The sequence below is a fragment of the Periplaneta americana genome, chromosome 6, assembly GCF_040183065.1.
Source record: "Periplaneta americana isolate PAMFEO1 chromosome 6, P.americana_PAMFEO1_priV1, whole genome shotgun sequence".
NCBI lineage: Eukaryota > Metazoa > Arthropoda > Insecta > Blattodea > Blattidae > Periplaneta > Periplaneta americana.
In genome coordinates, this window is record NC_091122.1 from 34,029,060 (window position 1) to 34,048,206 (window position 19,147).

At 36.7% G+C, this 19,147-nt stretch overlaps 1 protein-coding gene across 1 annotated transcript in view; it reads right to left on the reverse strand.

Annotated features, from left to right (window-relative positions):
* The window catches only part of Ack (activated Cdc42 kinase), a 98,752-nt gene that overhangs the window by 46,909 nt on the left and 32,696 nt on the right, over positions 1 to 19,147 (reverse strand). The window contains exons 9-14 of the mRNA XM_069829829.1: positions 18,516 to 18,673; positions 15,779 to 15,918; positions 15,551 to 15,694; positions 5,843 to 6,133; positions 5,563 to 5,715; positions 1,618 to 2,289 (exon numbers count right to left, since the gene is read on the reverse strand). Of these exons, the coding sequence (XP_069685930.1) occupies positions 1,618 to 2,289; positions 5,563 to 5,715; positions 5,843 to 6,133; positions 15,551 to 15,694; positions 15,779 to 15,918; positions 18,516 to 18,673 (1,558 nt within the window). The remainder of the gene's footprint in view (positions 1 to 1,617; positions 2,290 to 5,562; positions 5,716 to 5,842; positions 6,134 to 15,550; positions 15,695 to 15,778; positions 15,919 to 18,515; positions 18,674 to 19,147) is intronic.

A 19,147-nucleotide genomic window follows, 5' to 3' on the forward strand; every position in this document is an offset into this window, starting at 1 on the left:
GTTTGTTTTTGTTTGAAAATTATTAATTTTCACAGTAAAATCAAACAATAAAACTCTGTGATTGCATTATTGTTGTCTTTTACATCTTCTTAATTAGTTTTATTTTCAGACGTTTGGAGAAAATAATAACAAAATAATTTAAATTTCGTATTTTAACTAACTTATTCTGTCACACCGGTAACATGTTATAAATATTCTGTATGTCCTTGGTCGAACGCAAATCCAAGTTTAAAAAAGGTAATCTTGTTTTAAAAAAAATCTTACAGATACAGAAAAAAAAAAATACCTCCTCTTTCACACCTTACCAATTAGCAGTTACTGAATGAACTACGTGAATGAACAATGCCAATGGAAAATTTTGTCACACCCATAACATTTAGTCTTCCCCCTCCCCCTTTTCTTAGACATAAGATATGGATTTCATAATAATGGATCAACAACTAGGTAACTAGAGGTAGGCCTATATATCACAGCTTTTTCAACTGCCTACAAGATAAGAAATTGACATAATCTTAAGTCTCTCAGTCAATATATAACTAAATATTTGTCACACCCGTAACAATGGAATGACCCCTAGGTTACCAACATCAAAGCCGATAATCTAGTCATTCAACTAACAGTGCACCTAGACAGTGTAGATACTGAATACAAACACATTCTAATAAACAGTTTAGGGGAAATCATTGTACAGTCAACTCTGGATATAGTGAACCTAAATCGTTGGTCCCAACCTGCATACATTAAAAAGTACATTAATATATCTGTTTATAGTGAACCCTCACTTCGGTTATAGTGAACCTTGTATCCTGACAAATTCTTATTTGTTGTTGAGAACAAAATTCTAAGTTTCTTACTCCTTTAGTCAAAGGACAAAGGTAGGATTATTGATTCCTAGACAATGAATTGTACTGTAAATCCAGGCAACGCGTGATGATCTTGCCTCACTCCACTGTCGAAGGGTTGCCATTCTGTTCTCAGAAACATTTCCATTATGACAGACAGCATCGAAACAACGGAAAATGAAACTGCCTTCTTTTATTAAAAGGGGACGGACATTATGTCTAGAGCATAAATGAAGGTAAGATTTCTATGGCTTTCAAACTTCTTAAACACTCTCCCAGTTTCCATTAAGTGAGCCGGGAAATTCCAAGGCTGAATACACAGCCACACCATAACAGCGTTCGTCATTTCTACCTGATCAGTCTGTTTCAACAGTGAATATACTGTATAAAAATGTGTTTTCTTTGGAAGATAAGGCGAATATTATAAGTGACATTGAACGTGATCTTTCGCAAGCAGACATGGGTCGATAGAATAGTTTAAGTAAATCAACTGTGAGTAACAATATATAATATGTAATCCATTCCACAAAAATGAAATATTTTATTTTCTTGTTCACAATTTCGTTCATTTCTATCATTTAAAGTTAGAGGAGAGACACTTCGGATATAGTGAACCTGGGATATAGTAAACAAAATATGCAAGTCCGCAGAGGTTCACTATATCCAGAACTGACTGTATACAGACGGCGAAAATCTCCAAACAGATTTTTTGCAAGCATCACAATCTTTCACCAATTAGAAAATGAAAGATGAATAAAAATCAACAGTCACTTACTAGATGATGCTAACGGTGAATTCTTCTGTAATACTTTGCTGGACTGTGGAGGCGGCTTCAGAGCTGGAATAACAGATGCAGATTCATTCTGTCTACTCTTCCCTGTCGGAGTCGAACTTGCGAACGCTGAAGTCCCAACTTTGGCGGACATTCCCGCAGGAAAATTAGAACACACATTTACAGGAGACGAAGTCACAAGACTGCTCGGGGGATTCGTGTTTGCACTAGCTTCTTTTTGCCCTAAATGTTTCTCTAATTCTGCTATAAATTTTGGATCTAACATCTTCACTGGAGATTTTATCTCACTATCACTTGGAACAGTCGTGTGACTCACAGATTGACTAGACGATACACTTCCACTCACACTGTCTTGAAACGGGGGCTTGTCACTGGCACAGTCTATTAACGCTGAGCTGTCATTAGGCCAGTCTGGAACTGGGGGCGGAGAATGCAAGGGCATGTTGTCCATATTTACGTCACTAGGCCATGCAGCTGGACTTCTCACTGACGAGATCTCGGTATAGTGATCAACATTGAGATACGTGTTCTGCACAGGGAGAGGAGATGATGCGGAATTTCTTATTTCTGCTGTGCTTGTACTCGAAGCTGCACCAGAGGCTGTAGGAAGTGCAAGAACTTCAGGCGTTACATGAGAGTAGTATCTATTAGGACCTGAAATAGAGAAGTTAAATTTTTTATTTATTACCAGGGAACAGCGGCAGATTTTCAGGGGAGGCAAGGGAGGCCGTGCCTCCCCTAATATTTTACCAGAACACAATATGGTAGTAATAATTCCAGCTGAATTAAGATCACAGACAAGTTATAGCAAATGAACATTTTTCCTTTTATACTAATTTTATTATTCACTATGACTAAGATGTAAGTTACGTAAAGTCGACCACATCCAGTTGGTGATGCCTGCTCGCTATACTGTAGATAGTGCAAATAATTCGTACTGAAAAATAACAGATAGCGCTGTAACCTGTATAGTCGACATCTAGCAGCCTGCAGTGTCTATGCGAGAGCGGAAGAGAGGAGACAGCTACATGAAACTACTCCCCAGTAACCATGACAACAGCAGTTCAACCAATAAGATAGCTTGTTAGAAGAGTGTTTAAACTTGACTAGAACACACGAAGGGAGCCGATTTTGAGACGTCCTACCCACCGCTGACAACTGTACTGCTTATAGTCACGGCCGGTTTCGGCTGTATTGGGAAGCTTTCTCTCTTCTTGGTTTTAGAAAATTGAGTAACGTGTTGTTAGTTTTCTCTCCCTGCGTAAAAGCTTTCATTTATGTTGTTAGATTTTCTCTTGTTTGCGGGTGTTCTTGTTATTTTATTCTTTTGTATTACGAGATGTATTTACTTACACAGTATTTTAAATATATCGAGAGTTTAGAAACAAATGCAGAATTGCCTCTAGCTTCTTCTAGTAGCAGTTATTCAGTATGTTGTGACCTATTTGATCGGTTTGCGAAGAAAGAGGAACGTCCAGTTAATTTACTGTAAAATTAGACTATGTAATAGTAATGAGCAAGCCCCGGATTCTTAGGTTCGAATCAATTTTGTTGCTATCTCGTTACTCTCGAAATATTGTTTTTCTTGTTCGTTTTATGTAGCAAAGAGTAACATTCTTAAATGTAATATGACCTAAAAAGACCTAATTCGTAGGTTAGGACTTAAAGTGTCCCAAAGAGTGGCAATCTTTACCAAATCGTTGTAATATATTAACAGCATGTTTTTTTTTTTTTCCCTGTAAAATTATATAAATTTCTAAACATAAGATTTAAAATCCTAAAACATACATTGGAAAACCTAATTTTAATTTCTTAAAATCTATAAATTTTGCGCTTGGTAATGAGGTACGTCACAGGCCTTATATTTTTATATTCTCATCATTCACGTCTTGGCCTCCTCAACTTTCAAACCCACCGTCCGCCACTGCCAGGGAATGGAATATTTCACGACCACGAATTTCGCGATTTTTGAGAAAAATATTTCTCAATATCTAATTACAGTAAATATACCTCCTCCAATCTTTCAGTGACTGATGTGAACCCACAAATCATTGCGAAATTCATATCATGCCGCGAATTTCCATGTTTTTGCAGAAAAAACCATGCTATTTTTTAATCAGTTAGTGAATAATGTGAACGAATTTTCAATTTTTCGGCATTTTTAAAATACATAGTTTAATAGCACGATAATTACCCTCAATTTCAAAAGAATTTCAGAAAAATGATTTAATATTTTCTGTTGACAAACGATAGCATTTGTCAGGCAAAATATTATTGTATGATGTAAAGAAGTGTTCACAGTCTGCATTTGCACATGGCTCCTTATACCGATAATTTGAAGTACAGATTATGCAAAAACAGGGTGCGTTCACAGGATTAATAGCAACTCATTTGATAACGAAGATACTTTACAAAGGCTTCACGACTTCTTTAACTTCAAACCAGCAGATTTCTTCAGATGCAGAATCGAAAAACTACCTCAGCACTGACATAGAGTCATAGATAATGTAAAAGAATAACTAATTAATTTCTGTTTTTTATTCATTTCAAATAACTTTTGTGACAGCGAAAAAAAGCTACGAACTTTTAAATTAACCCTATATAATATCAAATATAACCAGTATTTCTTTTACTGGGGGCGGGGGGTGCTTGAAGGGGTATTTTCTTCCTCCTGCATCATGGTCCAAGCAACACAGAGGTTTTCTCTAGGTAGCTACTCTAATTCCCCTGTGACATACCAATAACTCCATCATCATTCATTACAAATGTAATGTACGAAGTGTGACTATTAAGTAATGGGACAGGGCACCCATGAGGCTGTACACTTATTGTAGTAGGGTAGTTGACTTTGATGCTTCGATCTGTCTTTGTTTCCTTTGGTTTAGTTTGCCTCTGGGCTTTGGAGAAAGATAAAGCTGTTGTGTCATCTTACTGGGATCATGGTAAGTATAAAAGTCGAGCAGGGTGTTAATCTGAAAATTATTATGGCATTAAGAAAAAATCTCCGACGTAATGTTTGAAACTACGAGTATTAAAGCAAGTGTACGGCGATAATGCTACGTCACATTTGCAAATGTCTGAATGGCACAAATGATTTGAGGAGTTCAGAACCATAGTGGGCCAAGCACCATTTACTAAAACTGTAGAAAACAAGGGTTAAAATGAAGTTATTACCAAAATTCAATGGAAACATAAAGCAAGTAATATAAAGTATATACATTAAAACTAAATGATATGTCAATCTTCATTAAACTATGGTATTCACTTAACTTTAACCCTTGCTTTCTCCGTTTTTTAATAAATGGCGCTTGGCCCACTATGGCTCTGAATCCTTCAAACAGAGTAAGTTATTTTGCTCTCTGTTTCTGGTTCAAATTTTTTAATACAGTTACGAGGTATTAAAAGTAAGCCAACAATATATACCTTAGAACAGCAAATCTCCATTTTTTATAGGTACACTCTATGTATGTTTACTAAGCAGTATGTTTACTAATATCTCTCTCTCTCTCCCTCCCTCCCTCTCTCTCCCCTCCCCCTCCATCCCTCTCTCTCTCCTCCCCCTCCCTCCCTCTCTCTCTCTCCCTCGCTCTCTCTCTCTCTTTTTTCAAACAATTGACTGAGACGGTCAGTGTGTCAGCAGAATTGTGTTGCTGGCTTAATGAAACCACTGATAAAATAAATCCACACATTGTGTCCTTCAGCAGGCTTAAAGCAAACAAGAGGCCGGGAAAACTCAAGCACTGTGTGCTACAGAGCAACCTCAAACTTCGGTAAGAATGCTAGTAACTGAGGTTTCACTTTCTGTATTAATTAAATTGTCAAGAAAATGGGGTTTCGCAGTTTCTGCCCACCAAAAGAGGAAATGATGTTGAAAGGAGAATAATTTCGACATATTTACATTCTCTGATAGCTGAAACTCTCACTTACCATACACCCGTGAAGTGTCGAATGGATCTGGTGAATTAGATCTTGCATTCACAGGAGCTGACTCAGAGTCCATGTTACCATAATAATTCCCACTAGAATTGTAGGAACAGTTCTCATATGTATGACTACTCAGCTGGCCTTCATTCCAGAACTCTGTTGAAATCAATTAAGCTTTTATGATAAGCATGAAAATATAACAATAAGACATATTACGTATAGAAATATTAGTTTAAGTTTTAAATAGCCTAAACATCATTACGAATTCACGAAATGCACTTGCCTTCTTCTACAGCATCTATTGGCTCATCAAGAATAGAATTAGTTTGGTTGCTTTCAGAAATGGAGACTGCCAGAACTGATGGTTTGGATTCTACAGGTGCAACGAGATCTATAAGCACTCCCTCTGTCGAACTTGCATTGTTCTTAATCTCTTTCACACCTGCAACTCTTGCAGAAGTATCTGTCTGTGTAGGCTGAAGTCCATCAGAGCCAGTGTGGGGAGCTTCATTAGTCAACTTGGAATAATTGAACTGCTTCTGATTGCCTCGCTCCTTGGCCTGTTGTGCTATTTCTTTAATAACACACAATATTACTTATTTAGTGTACAATAAATACACACATTATATAGTCTGGGTCAGCTTACTTCATACCGTAAGAATGAAACGTAACCATTTTTCCCCCATTACTACATATTCTAGTGGACTGTGGTGATTTTCTATAGTCCCGACGCTGTTATTTCCGGCGTGACTCCGCCCCTTTGCTTACGTCTTAGAAAGTAAAGGCTCTATAAAGTCTACTAGTAGTAGTAGGTAGGTAGTATCGTTCGCCATTTTTGTTCTGACATTGCCGAGCTACCATACGAGGAATCTATTTGCCACACCGTTAAACATTATCATGTCGTAGCTCCTATGATAATAAATCAAACGCAATGTAATGCAGCAAATAATTGAGCGGCCATAACGTCTTCGTGTGCTTTCTGCGAATGCCAAAAAAAAGAGCTAAAATGGCTGGCGATTATATTAAGTATTTATTGAGCCTTAAGAAATGAATCAGCGAATCACAAGACACACACGTTTAAATGTAGCCGACCTGCCGGAAATTAGAGCGACGGGGCTATAGTTTGCTGGTTGAATTTTCTTTTGCCAACTTCGTTTCCAATTTCGACACTGACGAATATTACAAAAGGTAGTGATTTTGTAACTGGTCTGTTGGCAGCTGAGACAAATGTCGACAATATTTGTCAGTATTGGAGCTCCATGAAATTAAAATTGTACTAGATTTCTGAGACGGTTACTGGAAGCTAGTGAAATTTGAACATACTAATAATTAATTAATATCAGTATTAATATTAATACATAATAGTTATTTTATGTGTTGCGCGTTGTGGTTATAATTCCAGACTATAATCAGGTAAGTTTTCAGGGTTAGTACTAATAATTTCATATGGTCAAACAAAATATATTTTTAGGTTAGGTCTCGTGAGTCAACTGTTTAGTCAAACCAATGAATTTCGTATTTCCAGACAAAATACTTGACATGTTGATCCCTTTCTCGTATAGTTTGCCTACGAAAATATGTTACAAATTATTGAATTATTTAGAATAACCATCCAACATAAAGTACGGTAAGTAAATAAGTCATTTAGTACCACTACCATCCGTATCTTTAAACTGCCTGCTCTATGCTTAAGTTTTGTATGGAAAGTTGCGTGCAGAAGTATTTCTACAATCTGCCGTCAGAGTACACTAGTGAACACCGCATCAGTACTAATAGCACATGTCTTGCACGTGGTTGTGCATGCATTATTTTAGTGTTATTTTCGGTTTTTGAAAATGGTAAATTGTTGTGTGCCATTATGTAAATCGAATCAACGAAGTTCTCACTCTAAAGGTATACAATATCATGAGATACCATCGGCTAAGGAACTTCGAGAAAAGTGGCTTTCGGCAATTTTTAGACAAGGCGCGTGTAAGGGTAGTAGTTGGATTTCCGCCGACCATTCTCGTGTTTGTAGTCTCCACTTTCGCACAGAAGACTATAGAGAAAATTGTGCAAGGAAAAATTTAAAACCTGGTGTCATACCAAGCTAATTTCCAAATTACCCGTGTTACCTACAACCAAGAGAGAAGAAATCGCGAAAGGAACCTGCTGTCTCCAGAGCAAAGAACGAAATTCGCATCGATATAGACTACGGTATGTAGGCCTATTTAATATTTAAAAAAAAATGTTCATTTTATGTAAAATAATAAATACAAAAGTATGAATTTCTTAATTTGAGTACGCTCTTTGATTATTTCAGAAACTATCTCTCACGACACAAGAATCGATATCCAAGATGAAGTTACAAACACTAAATGTGACGTAGCCATTCAAGTAGACATTATTGATACAAGAAACAGTGCAAGTCAGTATCAAACGAAAGAAATTAATAGGCTTCGTTCCAAAATTCTGAGGCTACAAAAGAAAATTATGGAATTGGAAAATGATGTTCAAAATGAAAAAAAAAAACAATCAGATAGTCACATTGAAATGAATAAGGTCATGGCTCTGAAAGATGCTGCGGGCAAAAAGGATATCAAAGCCGTATATCTAATGGACCAATTAAATAATTTTGGACGAAAAAAACCAGAATGGTCAGAGTTGAGCATTCGCTATTGTATAGCATGGTGATCAATATCCCCAAAGGGTTATGAACACGCCCGAAATTCGAAATTATTGTCAGCTCTTTCGCGCTCCACTTTAGACAGGTATACAGGAAATACTGATTGTGATGCTGGAATTTCACCACTGATTAAATGCAGACTTAGGGCTGAATGTGAAAGTCTCCAATCAATGGAAAAGATAGTATCTATAATAGCCGATGAAATGGCAATCAAAGAAAGGTTGCTATATGATAGAGCGAGTGATAAGTTTTTCGGAGTTGTCAATGCTGAGGGGGTTTATGATGAATGTATTGGTCTTAATCCTACTTTAGCAAACAAATTACTCTGTTTTGTCGCGACTGGACTCTCAACCAAGTACAGCATCCCAGCAGCTTATTTTCTTGTGAGGAGTTTACAGGGCCCTGATCTTTTTCTATTGACTGAAAAAGTAATCAGAGCTGTAGAAGACTGTGGCTTTCGTGTCTTAAGATTAGTGACAGATAACTATAGAACCAACTATTCTATATTTAAACATTTTGGTAATGGTGATCTCCGAACTTGTGTTCCACATCCCTGCCATCCGCAGAGACAACTTTTTCTAAGTTTCGATTATTGTCACATCATAAAAAATGTGAGGTCGCAATTTCTGGATAGGGAAATGGCTGATGGCAAAGGGATAATAAGTTCAAAATACTTTAAGGAAATTTATCGTCTACAGAAAGATTTGACTGTTAAGCCTGTTCGATATTTGACAAGAAAACATATAGAACCGACCTCTTTCGAGAAGATGAATGTTCTTTCTGCCATTCAGATTTTCTCCCCTGCGGTGACCACCACAATAGAGTTCATGAAGGACAATCACACTCGATTTGTCACTAATTTGAATTTTGCAGACGCCACTTCAACAATAAATTTCATGAAATGCATGTATAAATTTTTTACAGTGCATGATGTAAGTGATAAAACTCAAAATCTACGGCAAAACAATCCTGATTCTATGCATTTCTATGCAGCAAATGAAGAAAGACTACAATGGTTGAAAGAAGATTTCTGTCACTATATAGAGAAAATTCAAATTGAATCTAAACGAGCCAGTCTGCAAGGACTAACAAAGGAAACAGCTGAAGCTCTTTTGTTTACGGCTAATTCCACGGTTCAGTGTGTAGTCCACCTTGACAATGGTTTTTTTATGTCCTCACCAGAAGATTCTCTAGCGATCCTGTGGAAGCTTTATTTAGTGCTGTCAGAATGGGTGGTGGAAGCAATGACATGACTGACGCACGTACGGCAGCATTCGCAATCAAGAGAATTGTCAAATCTGGGCTCATGACACCTTCGAAATCTGCAAATGTCGCCAACAATATATATGATTATTGTGGGACAGCCATCAACTCAGAAGGCAACAGTTCTGTCAATGGGGACGTAAATCATTGTTCCGACCAAGTTCTTCCTGATCATGTATTGTGTATTCTGGACAAACTTCGACTTCCTGATTGTAGGATAGATATCAATTTACAAACAGTTTCACAAGTTGTGGTATGTGGATATTTAGTGCGCGTGATAGAAGAAAGAGTGAATTGCGACATGTGCATCAGCAATATTTCCATGCCTAAGGTATCGACACCATTAATGGACATAATTCGTCACCAGGACAGAGGAGGACTTAAATATCCTAAACCGTGCTTTGTAGGTTTAATCAAACACCTGCAGGAATTTGTTGAAGCTGCTGTGCCTTATTGTAAAAAGTCCAGCTGCTTAGTGCAAACTATTTCTACTTACGTCACTTTGACATTAATGCAGTGCACATTGCTGATGTGTGGGGAGCAAAATCACCAACAGATAATCAGTGAGTTACTGGTACTGAAATTTGTTAGATCTTTGCTAACTAACATAGGAAACAGAAGAACGCAAAAAGTGTCCCGTTCCATTTGCCATTCAAAACCTTCGTCCAGAAAGATTCTGAAGTTATAAACTGGGGTTCTTGGTCTTCAGGAATCTTTATTATATTTACCAGGTAAGATTTTACATCTACGTAAAGTTTATATACTTCAATATGATCTAATTAAGGGCTAAAACACATAATACTTATGTGGAACGTATAGATATACATAGTTGACTTGCGGTGTTCGGTGCTGCCATCTATGACGTGACTGGCTACGCGGAAAGGTTAGCATAGAGCAGGCAGTTTAAAGATACAGACGGTAGTGTTTAGTACATAGGATCGTGTGATATCTGGTAACAGTTGGCAACACTGACAAGACGGCAATATTTGCTGTTTAGGAACTGTTCTTATGTGACCCTCACTATAAACATAAATTACTACCTCTCATTTAAGGCAAAAAAAAATTAAAACAAACACAAATTATAAAAATAAAACTTTCAACCAATTTTTTTCAGGACAAATTGAAAACAATTAACCACAAATACAGTTTAGTTAACAATAACAGGATCCTCCAGTCTATAGTACAATTTTCACTTGCATCAAATTTACGGACTGTAGAACAATTTCCATGTTCCTCATGATCTCTGATAATTTTAAGTTTTTCATTACAAGTAAAGGATTGCAATCTCGTACATTTAGGACCGGTTGCAGAAACGCAAATCAAATCAGGATGTGATCGGAGATTACTTGATGTCTTGTTTACTTGACTGACAGATCGAGTTGCAGGAAAGTTAATATACGATCAGATTGCTGTGGTCAACAGATTGTCGATTTTACTGAGAAATACCTACGGCAACAGCGCCATATCAGCTCGCAATACAACCTTCAGCTGTTTAACAGCAGTAAATGAACGTTTGTTTATTATACGCTTTGAGGTTAGAACATCAAGATGTCAATGAGCGATTCCAATAAAAAAAAACCAAGGGGCCCAAATTTTAGCTCCATTGACAGAGCTCTGCTATTAAATATAGTGGAGGGATATATGAACATAATTGAAAACAAAAAAACGGATGCAGTTTGGTCAAAAGAAAAAGAAAAGGCGTGGGCAGACATTGCTGTCGATTTTAATGGGTGTTCGTCTGAGGGCGAAAGGACTGCTACCCAGTTAAAAACTGCATACGAGAATTACAAAAGAAGAATAAAAAAGGCAGCAGCAGATGATAAGGTACGTATGTCTATTTACAGTTTGATAAAAAGGGTTGTACTGACTAACTGTAATTTCTGCTATTGTTGGCTGTGCTCTAGTTATACAGATGTAAAACAAAAATTATTGTGGGCCTAATCGGTGCTCTACTTTGGTGAAAGGATATGGGAATGGTGTATTTGTATTTATTTATCTATTTCCTTCATAGTTTACTGCAGATTACATAGGTCCATCAGAATACATAACTTCAGCCATAATTAGTTCAAGCCAGTTTAATTAATAATAGCAGGTTGAGTTGCATAATACAGTGGGGGATGGTTGAAAAAAATACTGTATTTTAAATCAACAAACCAATCTCTTCATCATTTATTAAACCTCAGTACTTAAACAATTACAACCTATTTCCATTAGGAGTTTTTAATCAGATATATTTTAAAAATTAATTTCACTACAGGGATTTCATTACAATACTGGGTGTTCAGTTCAAAATGTGTCTTGGCTCGCTGTATGCCGTCATGTGGCTAGCTGATGAGCCTAGAGAATTCAGTCTTCCTACACTTCCGCAGCTCAGGTGTATAATCTAAGAGGCAGAGAAGTTGGCTAGCAAGTACGGCGTTCATTCTGAAGAGTACGTGCCGATACGTACGGTAACGCCGGTAGTGGCAGGAATGTGAACTGTTTGGAAATACGTACTGTCGAGATATGGGGAGAGGGTTAAGACGATTACTTACGTATTTGTTGACATTAACTTCGACGGTCAACATGGACACGGAGCATTTGATTTGTGTTGTGGAATGTTACCGTACGCAACCGATGATAACAAATACGACTTGCCGGCGCAAAACACAGTTCGAAAGAGGTTATGGTAGCACACAGACCGTACAGACCGCCATCTGTTGCTACGACGTTCAAGTTATACCGTACACGTTCTCAAGTTCAGATTGAAGAACGCCTTAAATAATAGGCAACTTCTCTAACATATAAACTGAAACTCGCTTCAAATCGGTGACCCAACAACAGTGACGTCATGACACACTTTGAAATGAACACCCAGTATTACTACTATTGATTAAAAAGTTTTTATTTTATGGTAAACATATATGTGTTTATTCTATTTTCAGGCTGAGTTGCACAAAACAGGCGGGGGATCATTCAAGAGGAAGTTAGATGTAGATGGGGAGCGGCTTATAGCCAAACTCCATCACAACTTCACACCTCTTTGTAATCCATGCGACAGCGATGGCCAGTACCAGGTCATTGAAGACGTAGACGCTGATCCTGTTTCCTATATTGAATCAGTGGAAACGTATTTTGATGGTCCTCTGCCTGTCATGAGTGTTGAAGAGGTACAGACGGAATCTCATGAAGAGGTGGTAGCTCATGAGACTGTTCTATCACCTTCGCAGTCTCCATCTGTAAATATACCAGAAGCAATTCCAACAGCAGGCCTTCAACAACAGATGCAGATTACAAGTACGCCTACTGCACGAAAACACAAAAGAAACAGGATGGAAGACTACACAAGTAGTAAAGTGGACTTTAATGATTTAAGGTGCCGCCTTCTGTTGGAGAAACACAGCATGGAGATGAAAATATTGAAAACAAACCTTAAGGTTGCGAGAGTGGAATTAGAAATAAAAAAAGCTATTTTGGCTAATGAATTTAAAAATTAAGTTGCTTCTTTGAAAATAACCTTGTATTGTTTTACTTACCTTTCTGCCATTTCTGTGAAGTGTGTATTTATTAAAGCAGTCCTGACAACATGTCCTCCATTTCCTCTTCCTCTTCCTCTGAATAATGCTTGTTCTCTTTCAGCTTCGGGGTAGAATCTTCGTACCAAGTCTTCGTCTGGAGGTGGGGGTTCAGTTTCTCCATGCTCTAACAGTAGGTTATGTAGGACAAAACATGCCATAATACACTCAAGTGTTGTTGATTGCTGCCTTCTCAGCTTGAACCGGAGACCCTTGATAAGCATGGAAATCTTCTTTTAACAACTCCAAATGCTCTTTCTATACAACTTCGTGTTTGTATGTGAGTTGTGTTGTAGAGTTCCTCTGGTTCAGTCCTTGGGTTAGAGAGAGGTGTCAGCAGAAAATTAGAGCAGGAATAGCCGCCATCGCCTAACAGGATTCCATTTCCCATTTCTCCATTTCTCCATTCACAAACTGAGCAAGTAACCTGCTCATGAGGAATATCGTGCTGTCATGTGCCAATGTGCCACTACATTCCAAAACAATAATGAAGATGTGCACACAGCCTGCACATTTATCGAAAAGAAACCTTTTCTGTTCCGATAGAGTTCAGCATTATTCCCAGCAGGTGATATGATAGGGATATGGGTGCAATCTATACAACCAATTACTCGTGGGAATTCAGATATTGCTGAAAATTCTCTTTGAATCTCAAGACGTTCCCTCGCAGAATTTGGAGGCTTTATATAAGTCTGTGCTAATAAAGCTAGTTCATGGGTAACTTCTCTCACCACTGCTGATAGTAGATTTATGCACCCCTACAATATCACCCAAGACTATCTGAAAGGTACCAGTTGCATAATACCTTAACGTAATTAAAAGCTGGTTCATTGGAGACAGAGGATAGTTTCTGTTAGTCTGTCTACATATATTTCTTTCGATTTTCGAAAGTACCATACAACAAGATTCTTTACTTAACCTAAATCGTTTTTCAAACTCCTTCTCTTGAAACATAAAACATAACTCGTCTCGTCTTTGTATATTTCGTTGCCTTAACAATATTTCTTCCTCATGCCTTTCAAAAATTTCTTCATCTGAAGAATCCATAGCACAATATTTTCGAAAATAATATAGAATTAACCTATAAATGCAACATACGACACAAACTTGATCGGAGAATCACTATTTGACCAGCAGAAAATTGCTGATCAAATCTGACGACAGTTTGATCGCCGATCAAATACTGATTGCTGTTTCTGCAACAAGAAAGTAACTGATTGCCGGTCAAACTCCGATTAAACGTCGATCAAAGTCCGATCATAAATGATTAACGTTTCTGCAACTGGGCATTAGTGATACTCATTTTCAGAACTGAAAATATAAAACGCACGAACTATACACTTATCACACTTGAACTTGATTCTGACACATGTACTGCTATGCCATTTAAGAACAATCAAAATCGAAATACTTGCATAGGAAGATAGTGGCACTACCACCTTAGGAGTTGAGTGAGAGGAAAAGTGGGCAATGTTACCAACTTCATTTCGAATAAGCCGCACATCCGTATATTTTACTTGTATATTTAGGAAAAAAAGTGCGGGAGGTATTCGAAAAAAGACGGAAATTAAGAAACTCACTCTCTCGAGAAAAGCCTATGAACATTTAGAATCTTAATCAAATGATCTGACCTGATTAGCATATTATGTGGATCTTTAATAGGCATCTTACCTTATTCCATGTTAGGATAAATTGGTAATCATATTTGTTAGTCCGCAATATAAGTATATTATTTTATATTTGGAGTTTTCTTGGAATTTTATATTTTGTATAGTAAAATCTTTATCTTTCATTTTTTAAAGGACTGTGAAGAAAAAGATTTTGCTTGTGTTTACTCAATTTTTCAGCATTTATTACGTTTCTGATTAAAGTTCCATAAGAAAAGTAATGGATTTAATAATTTTCTTTTTAAATCAAATTAGACTAATGTAATAGTGTTAAAGGATGATATTTCTTGTAACAAATAGATCTGTTTAAAGTTAAAACTTTAAAGAAAGATCTACGTAAAGAATAATTTTTTGGTCCTACAGAATATATCTGTTATGGTAACAATGGTTATTAGAAGAGAAAAATTCGCTCCAGTGCCAGGGATCGAACCTGGGCCCTTGGTTTTACGTACTAAGCACTCTAACCGCTGAGCTATGCCGAAGTTCAATTCACAGCACAGAATCGAATCCCTCCTCTCTAGTGAAAGGGAAAAACACTAGAGAGGAGGGATTTGATTTGGTGCTGTGGATTGAACTTCGGCGTAGCTCAGCGGTTAGAAGGCTTGGTACACAGAACCAAGGACCCAGGTTCGATCCCTGGTGCTGGAGCGAATTTTTCTCCTCTAATAACCATTAAAAGAATGATGTTTATGTGACTGATTATATTTTAATTTCAAAATGAACTGTTATAACACGAGTTTAAACAATTTGATTATTGTCATTTCTATAACTATCATAGTTTTGTGGAACAAATTAATAATAATCGAAGCTCCACTGTACAATGTGGTTAAAAAAATACTTACTCTTCTTCCTGTCAGGTAATTTAGGAGCCGGTCCTGGATCTTGAGCCATACCCAGAACATCAGGAGGTTCCATCGGATTTCTCAAGTACACATCATCTATAAAAGCAGGACTACCCCAAGACTTTCCATACGGTGATCCGTGACCTAATGTTAGAAACCAATTGCATTAATCATATTCTAACTTTCGATCTTAAACATTTCTAACAACCCCAATTTCAATATTATTACCTGTGTGAATAAACGAGTTCTGTAGAGGTTTACTAATATCTTCAACAACTTTTTTTCTCATAGGATCAAGCAAACATCTAGGGAACTGACCAATCTGAAATGTGCGTTGATTTTGACCTCTCCACCAGTACAATTCCGCTCTGGAACAACACACCATTTGCAATGTTAAACATATTACACTTATGCATGTACTAAAACGAAAAATGTTACAGATCTCTTATTATATCTGTTTCTGTGCAACATCACAGTTTACAGTCAGGAAGAAGTGAGATAGCAAAAGGCTGTACTGATATGTAAGAAAAAGTTGTCTTAAGGCTGGTTTACAATAAACCGGGAACGGAAACGAGAATGGAAATAAAAAAAAAATAAATGTATTTAAATGTGAGCATTCACAATTAACGAGAACCCGGGAATGGGAACAGAGAGTTGGCCAAGTTTTAACTTTGCTGTTCTCTTTCCGATCACAGCCTACTAGATTCATTCTATTGTCATCAAAAAGCTACTTGGTCGTCGTCGTGTAGCAAGGAGACTGTGACATATCTTGTTAATTCATTGCTTGAAATTCAGTAGAATCACTTCCCCATATATCGAACGTCCAGTTCAAAAGTGCGGCAACTCAAAAATTGCCATTTTTTAGTTATTTATAGGCTACTTCTGAAAGCCCCTTTCGGAGCTCTTTCAGATTCAATATTGAGATAAGTCATATTTACAACCAAAAAGAAAAAAAGTAAATAAACTGCTTTAGAAATAATTATAACTATGGACTTTACTAATTCACTATTAGTACATTTCGAAATGTATTAATAATGAACTGGAAGATTGTGATATACTCGTCCTGAATACTGACTCATTTCTAATTCTCGTGGTTATGAACCAGAACTCTGCTCCTTTCTAAGTGATTTATTTGAAACTTTCAACTGAAGATATCTCAAAACTTGTTTTTTTGAGCTGTCGCATTTTTAAGTAGACGATCGATATGCTAAATAACCAGACTACCACATGAATTGAATTCTTAAATAATCCGTGTCTTAAACTTCTAAGTACTTATGAGAGAATGCAATGGGTCAAGTATACACAAATAACATCAAAATGCGTAATAGCGACTTCACATATGGTTATTGACATACTGATATACATAGTCGTATCTGTTCTCAGATTATTGTGAATAAAAAATCTTGTTCATGTTCACGTCCTTCGCTTCCCATTTCCGGTGTATTGTGGACCAGCCTTTAGTCTGATCTCACACAAACTCAACCATCAATGAGCGACAGAGATATACTGCAACAATGTACTCTGCTTTTTATCATACACAGAAAATAATAAGACTGATTTTTTTCTGAGTATGGTCTTAGCTTGAACTGTTGAAAAAATCATGACAAGAAAAACCTCTTGTGTAACCAATTAAACACAAAATTACCACTCACTTGCATTCCACTTACCCTTCATTTCTGAACAGTGTTAGCTAGAACTGTTGTCACAAAATCGAACAGGAAACATTACTTCTAGTGTAAGCACTGGTAAAAGAGCATTCAAGATAGTAATGCTGGTCCAACAAATTCATAGGGACCAAATATTTATCCTATACACAAATTTTCTACTGGTTTGCTCACTTCAAGGAAGGCTAAGAAAATATTGAAGACTATTCAAGATCAGAACACTTAATTTCAGTCCAAAGTGAAGACACGATCGGAAAAGTGAATGAAAATTTGTGAATTCAACATAATGTGACTTTCAGTTCAGAAATCGAAAATTAAGATAATGTTGATTTGTTTCTACAATAAGGTTTATTTATCAACAAACTGTTCCACATATTGCAACTGTCAGTGGAGAGTATTATCTAATAATTTTGGAATAACTACAGAAACGAATAGTTTTTATATAAGTATCACAAACCAGGTACATGATTTTTACTCTACAACAACATATCAGTTTGCGGGATGGTAGCTTTATGGATGTTTACAGCCTGAAAACAAATATCTACCCACCATAGTCTCCAGATCTGACACCCTGTGACTATTTCACAGTCCCAAAACTAAAGTTGCTGCTGAAAGGAAGATGTTTTGATAACATAAAATCCATTCGAGACAAGTGACAAGCTGTCTGCAAGCAGTTAAAAAATAGATGTTCCACAAATCTTTCCAATCCTTAGCTGATAATGTCACTACTTGGATCAAAGCTAGACACTAGAGGAATGTGTTTCAAATAATACAAAGTGTTTCCGAGCACTACAGAATGTATATCAACGTAATTTTCAAAATCAAGGCATTATAAACAAAGTAACTAAAATTCTCCTCTTCATATGCATCATATTTAATAATAATAAGTATTATGTAACATCTGAATGAGGATCAACAGATCCACACCTGTGGAGTAACGGTCAGTGCGTCTGGCCAGGAAACCAGGTGGCCCAGGTTCGAATCCCAGTCGGGGCAAGTTACCTGGTTGAGGTTTTTTCCGGGGTTTTCCCTCAACCCAATACGAGCAAATGCTGGGTAACTTTTGGTGCTGGACCCCGGACTCATTTCACCGGCATTATCACCTTCATATCATTCAGACGCTAAATAACCTAGATGTTGATACAGCGTCGTAAAATAACCCAATAAAAAAAAAAGATCAACAGTGAAAATATTAAACCTTGTAAAATATTTCCTTTACAAACCAGTTATACCTAATGTATGGGAACCAAAAAAAGTCACTAAAAAAATATGTAGCTACATAATATAACTGTGCAACATACCTGCCATCAATGACAATAATGGTATCACCCACTTCAATGTGCATTTTATCTGCCTCATCAAATTTCTGAGTAGCTTTCATAACAGGTGGCAATGTTTCTGAAAGGAAGTCCCTCAGAGCCTGGAATGTGGGGCGATCAGTAGGAACTTTTGCCCAACACTGAAATAAATGTAGACATACAGAGTTTGGAATACAATTGGATAGTTGGTATGTAATGTTTAGCAGACAATGATATTCTCCCCGTCCTTAGAATATTAAATGAGCTAATTCTCTATATCAGTGACTCCAATAACTGGCTACTTCTATGCTTTTATTCATGTCATTACAATCGTTAAAAATGTTGTTGTTTTATACATGGGTCTAGTTATCATACACGAATTACTTGATAGTCATAGAAATCTGTGAAGCCATGATTTTCACTGCGTCTGTGTTACGTGCAACTAAAGAATCTTCACATCATTTCTACTATAAAAATATATATATATATGTATATATATATATATATATATATATATATATATATATATATATATATATACCAGTGGGTATTATCAGAGGTTAAATGGTACACCATCTACAACTGAGAATAGAATTGCAGGCAAATAATATAATGGCCAATTTGAACATTTTTCT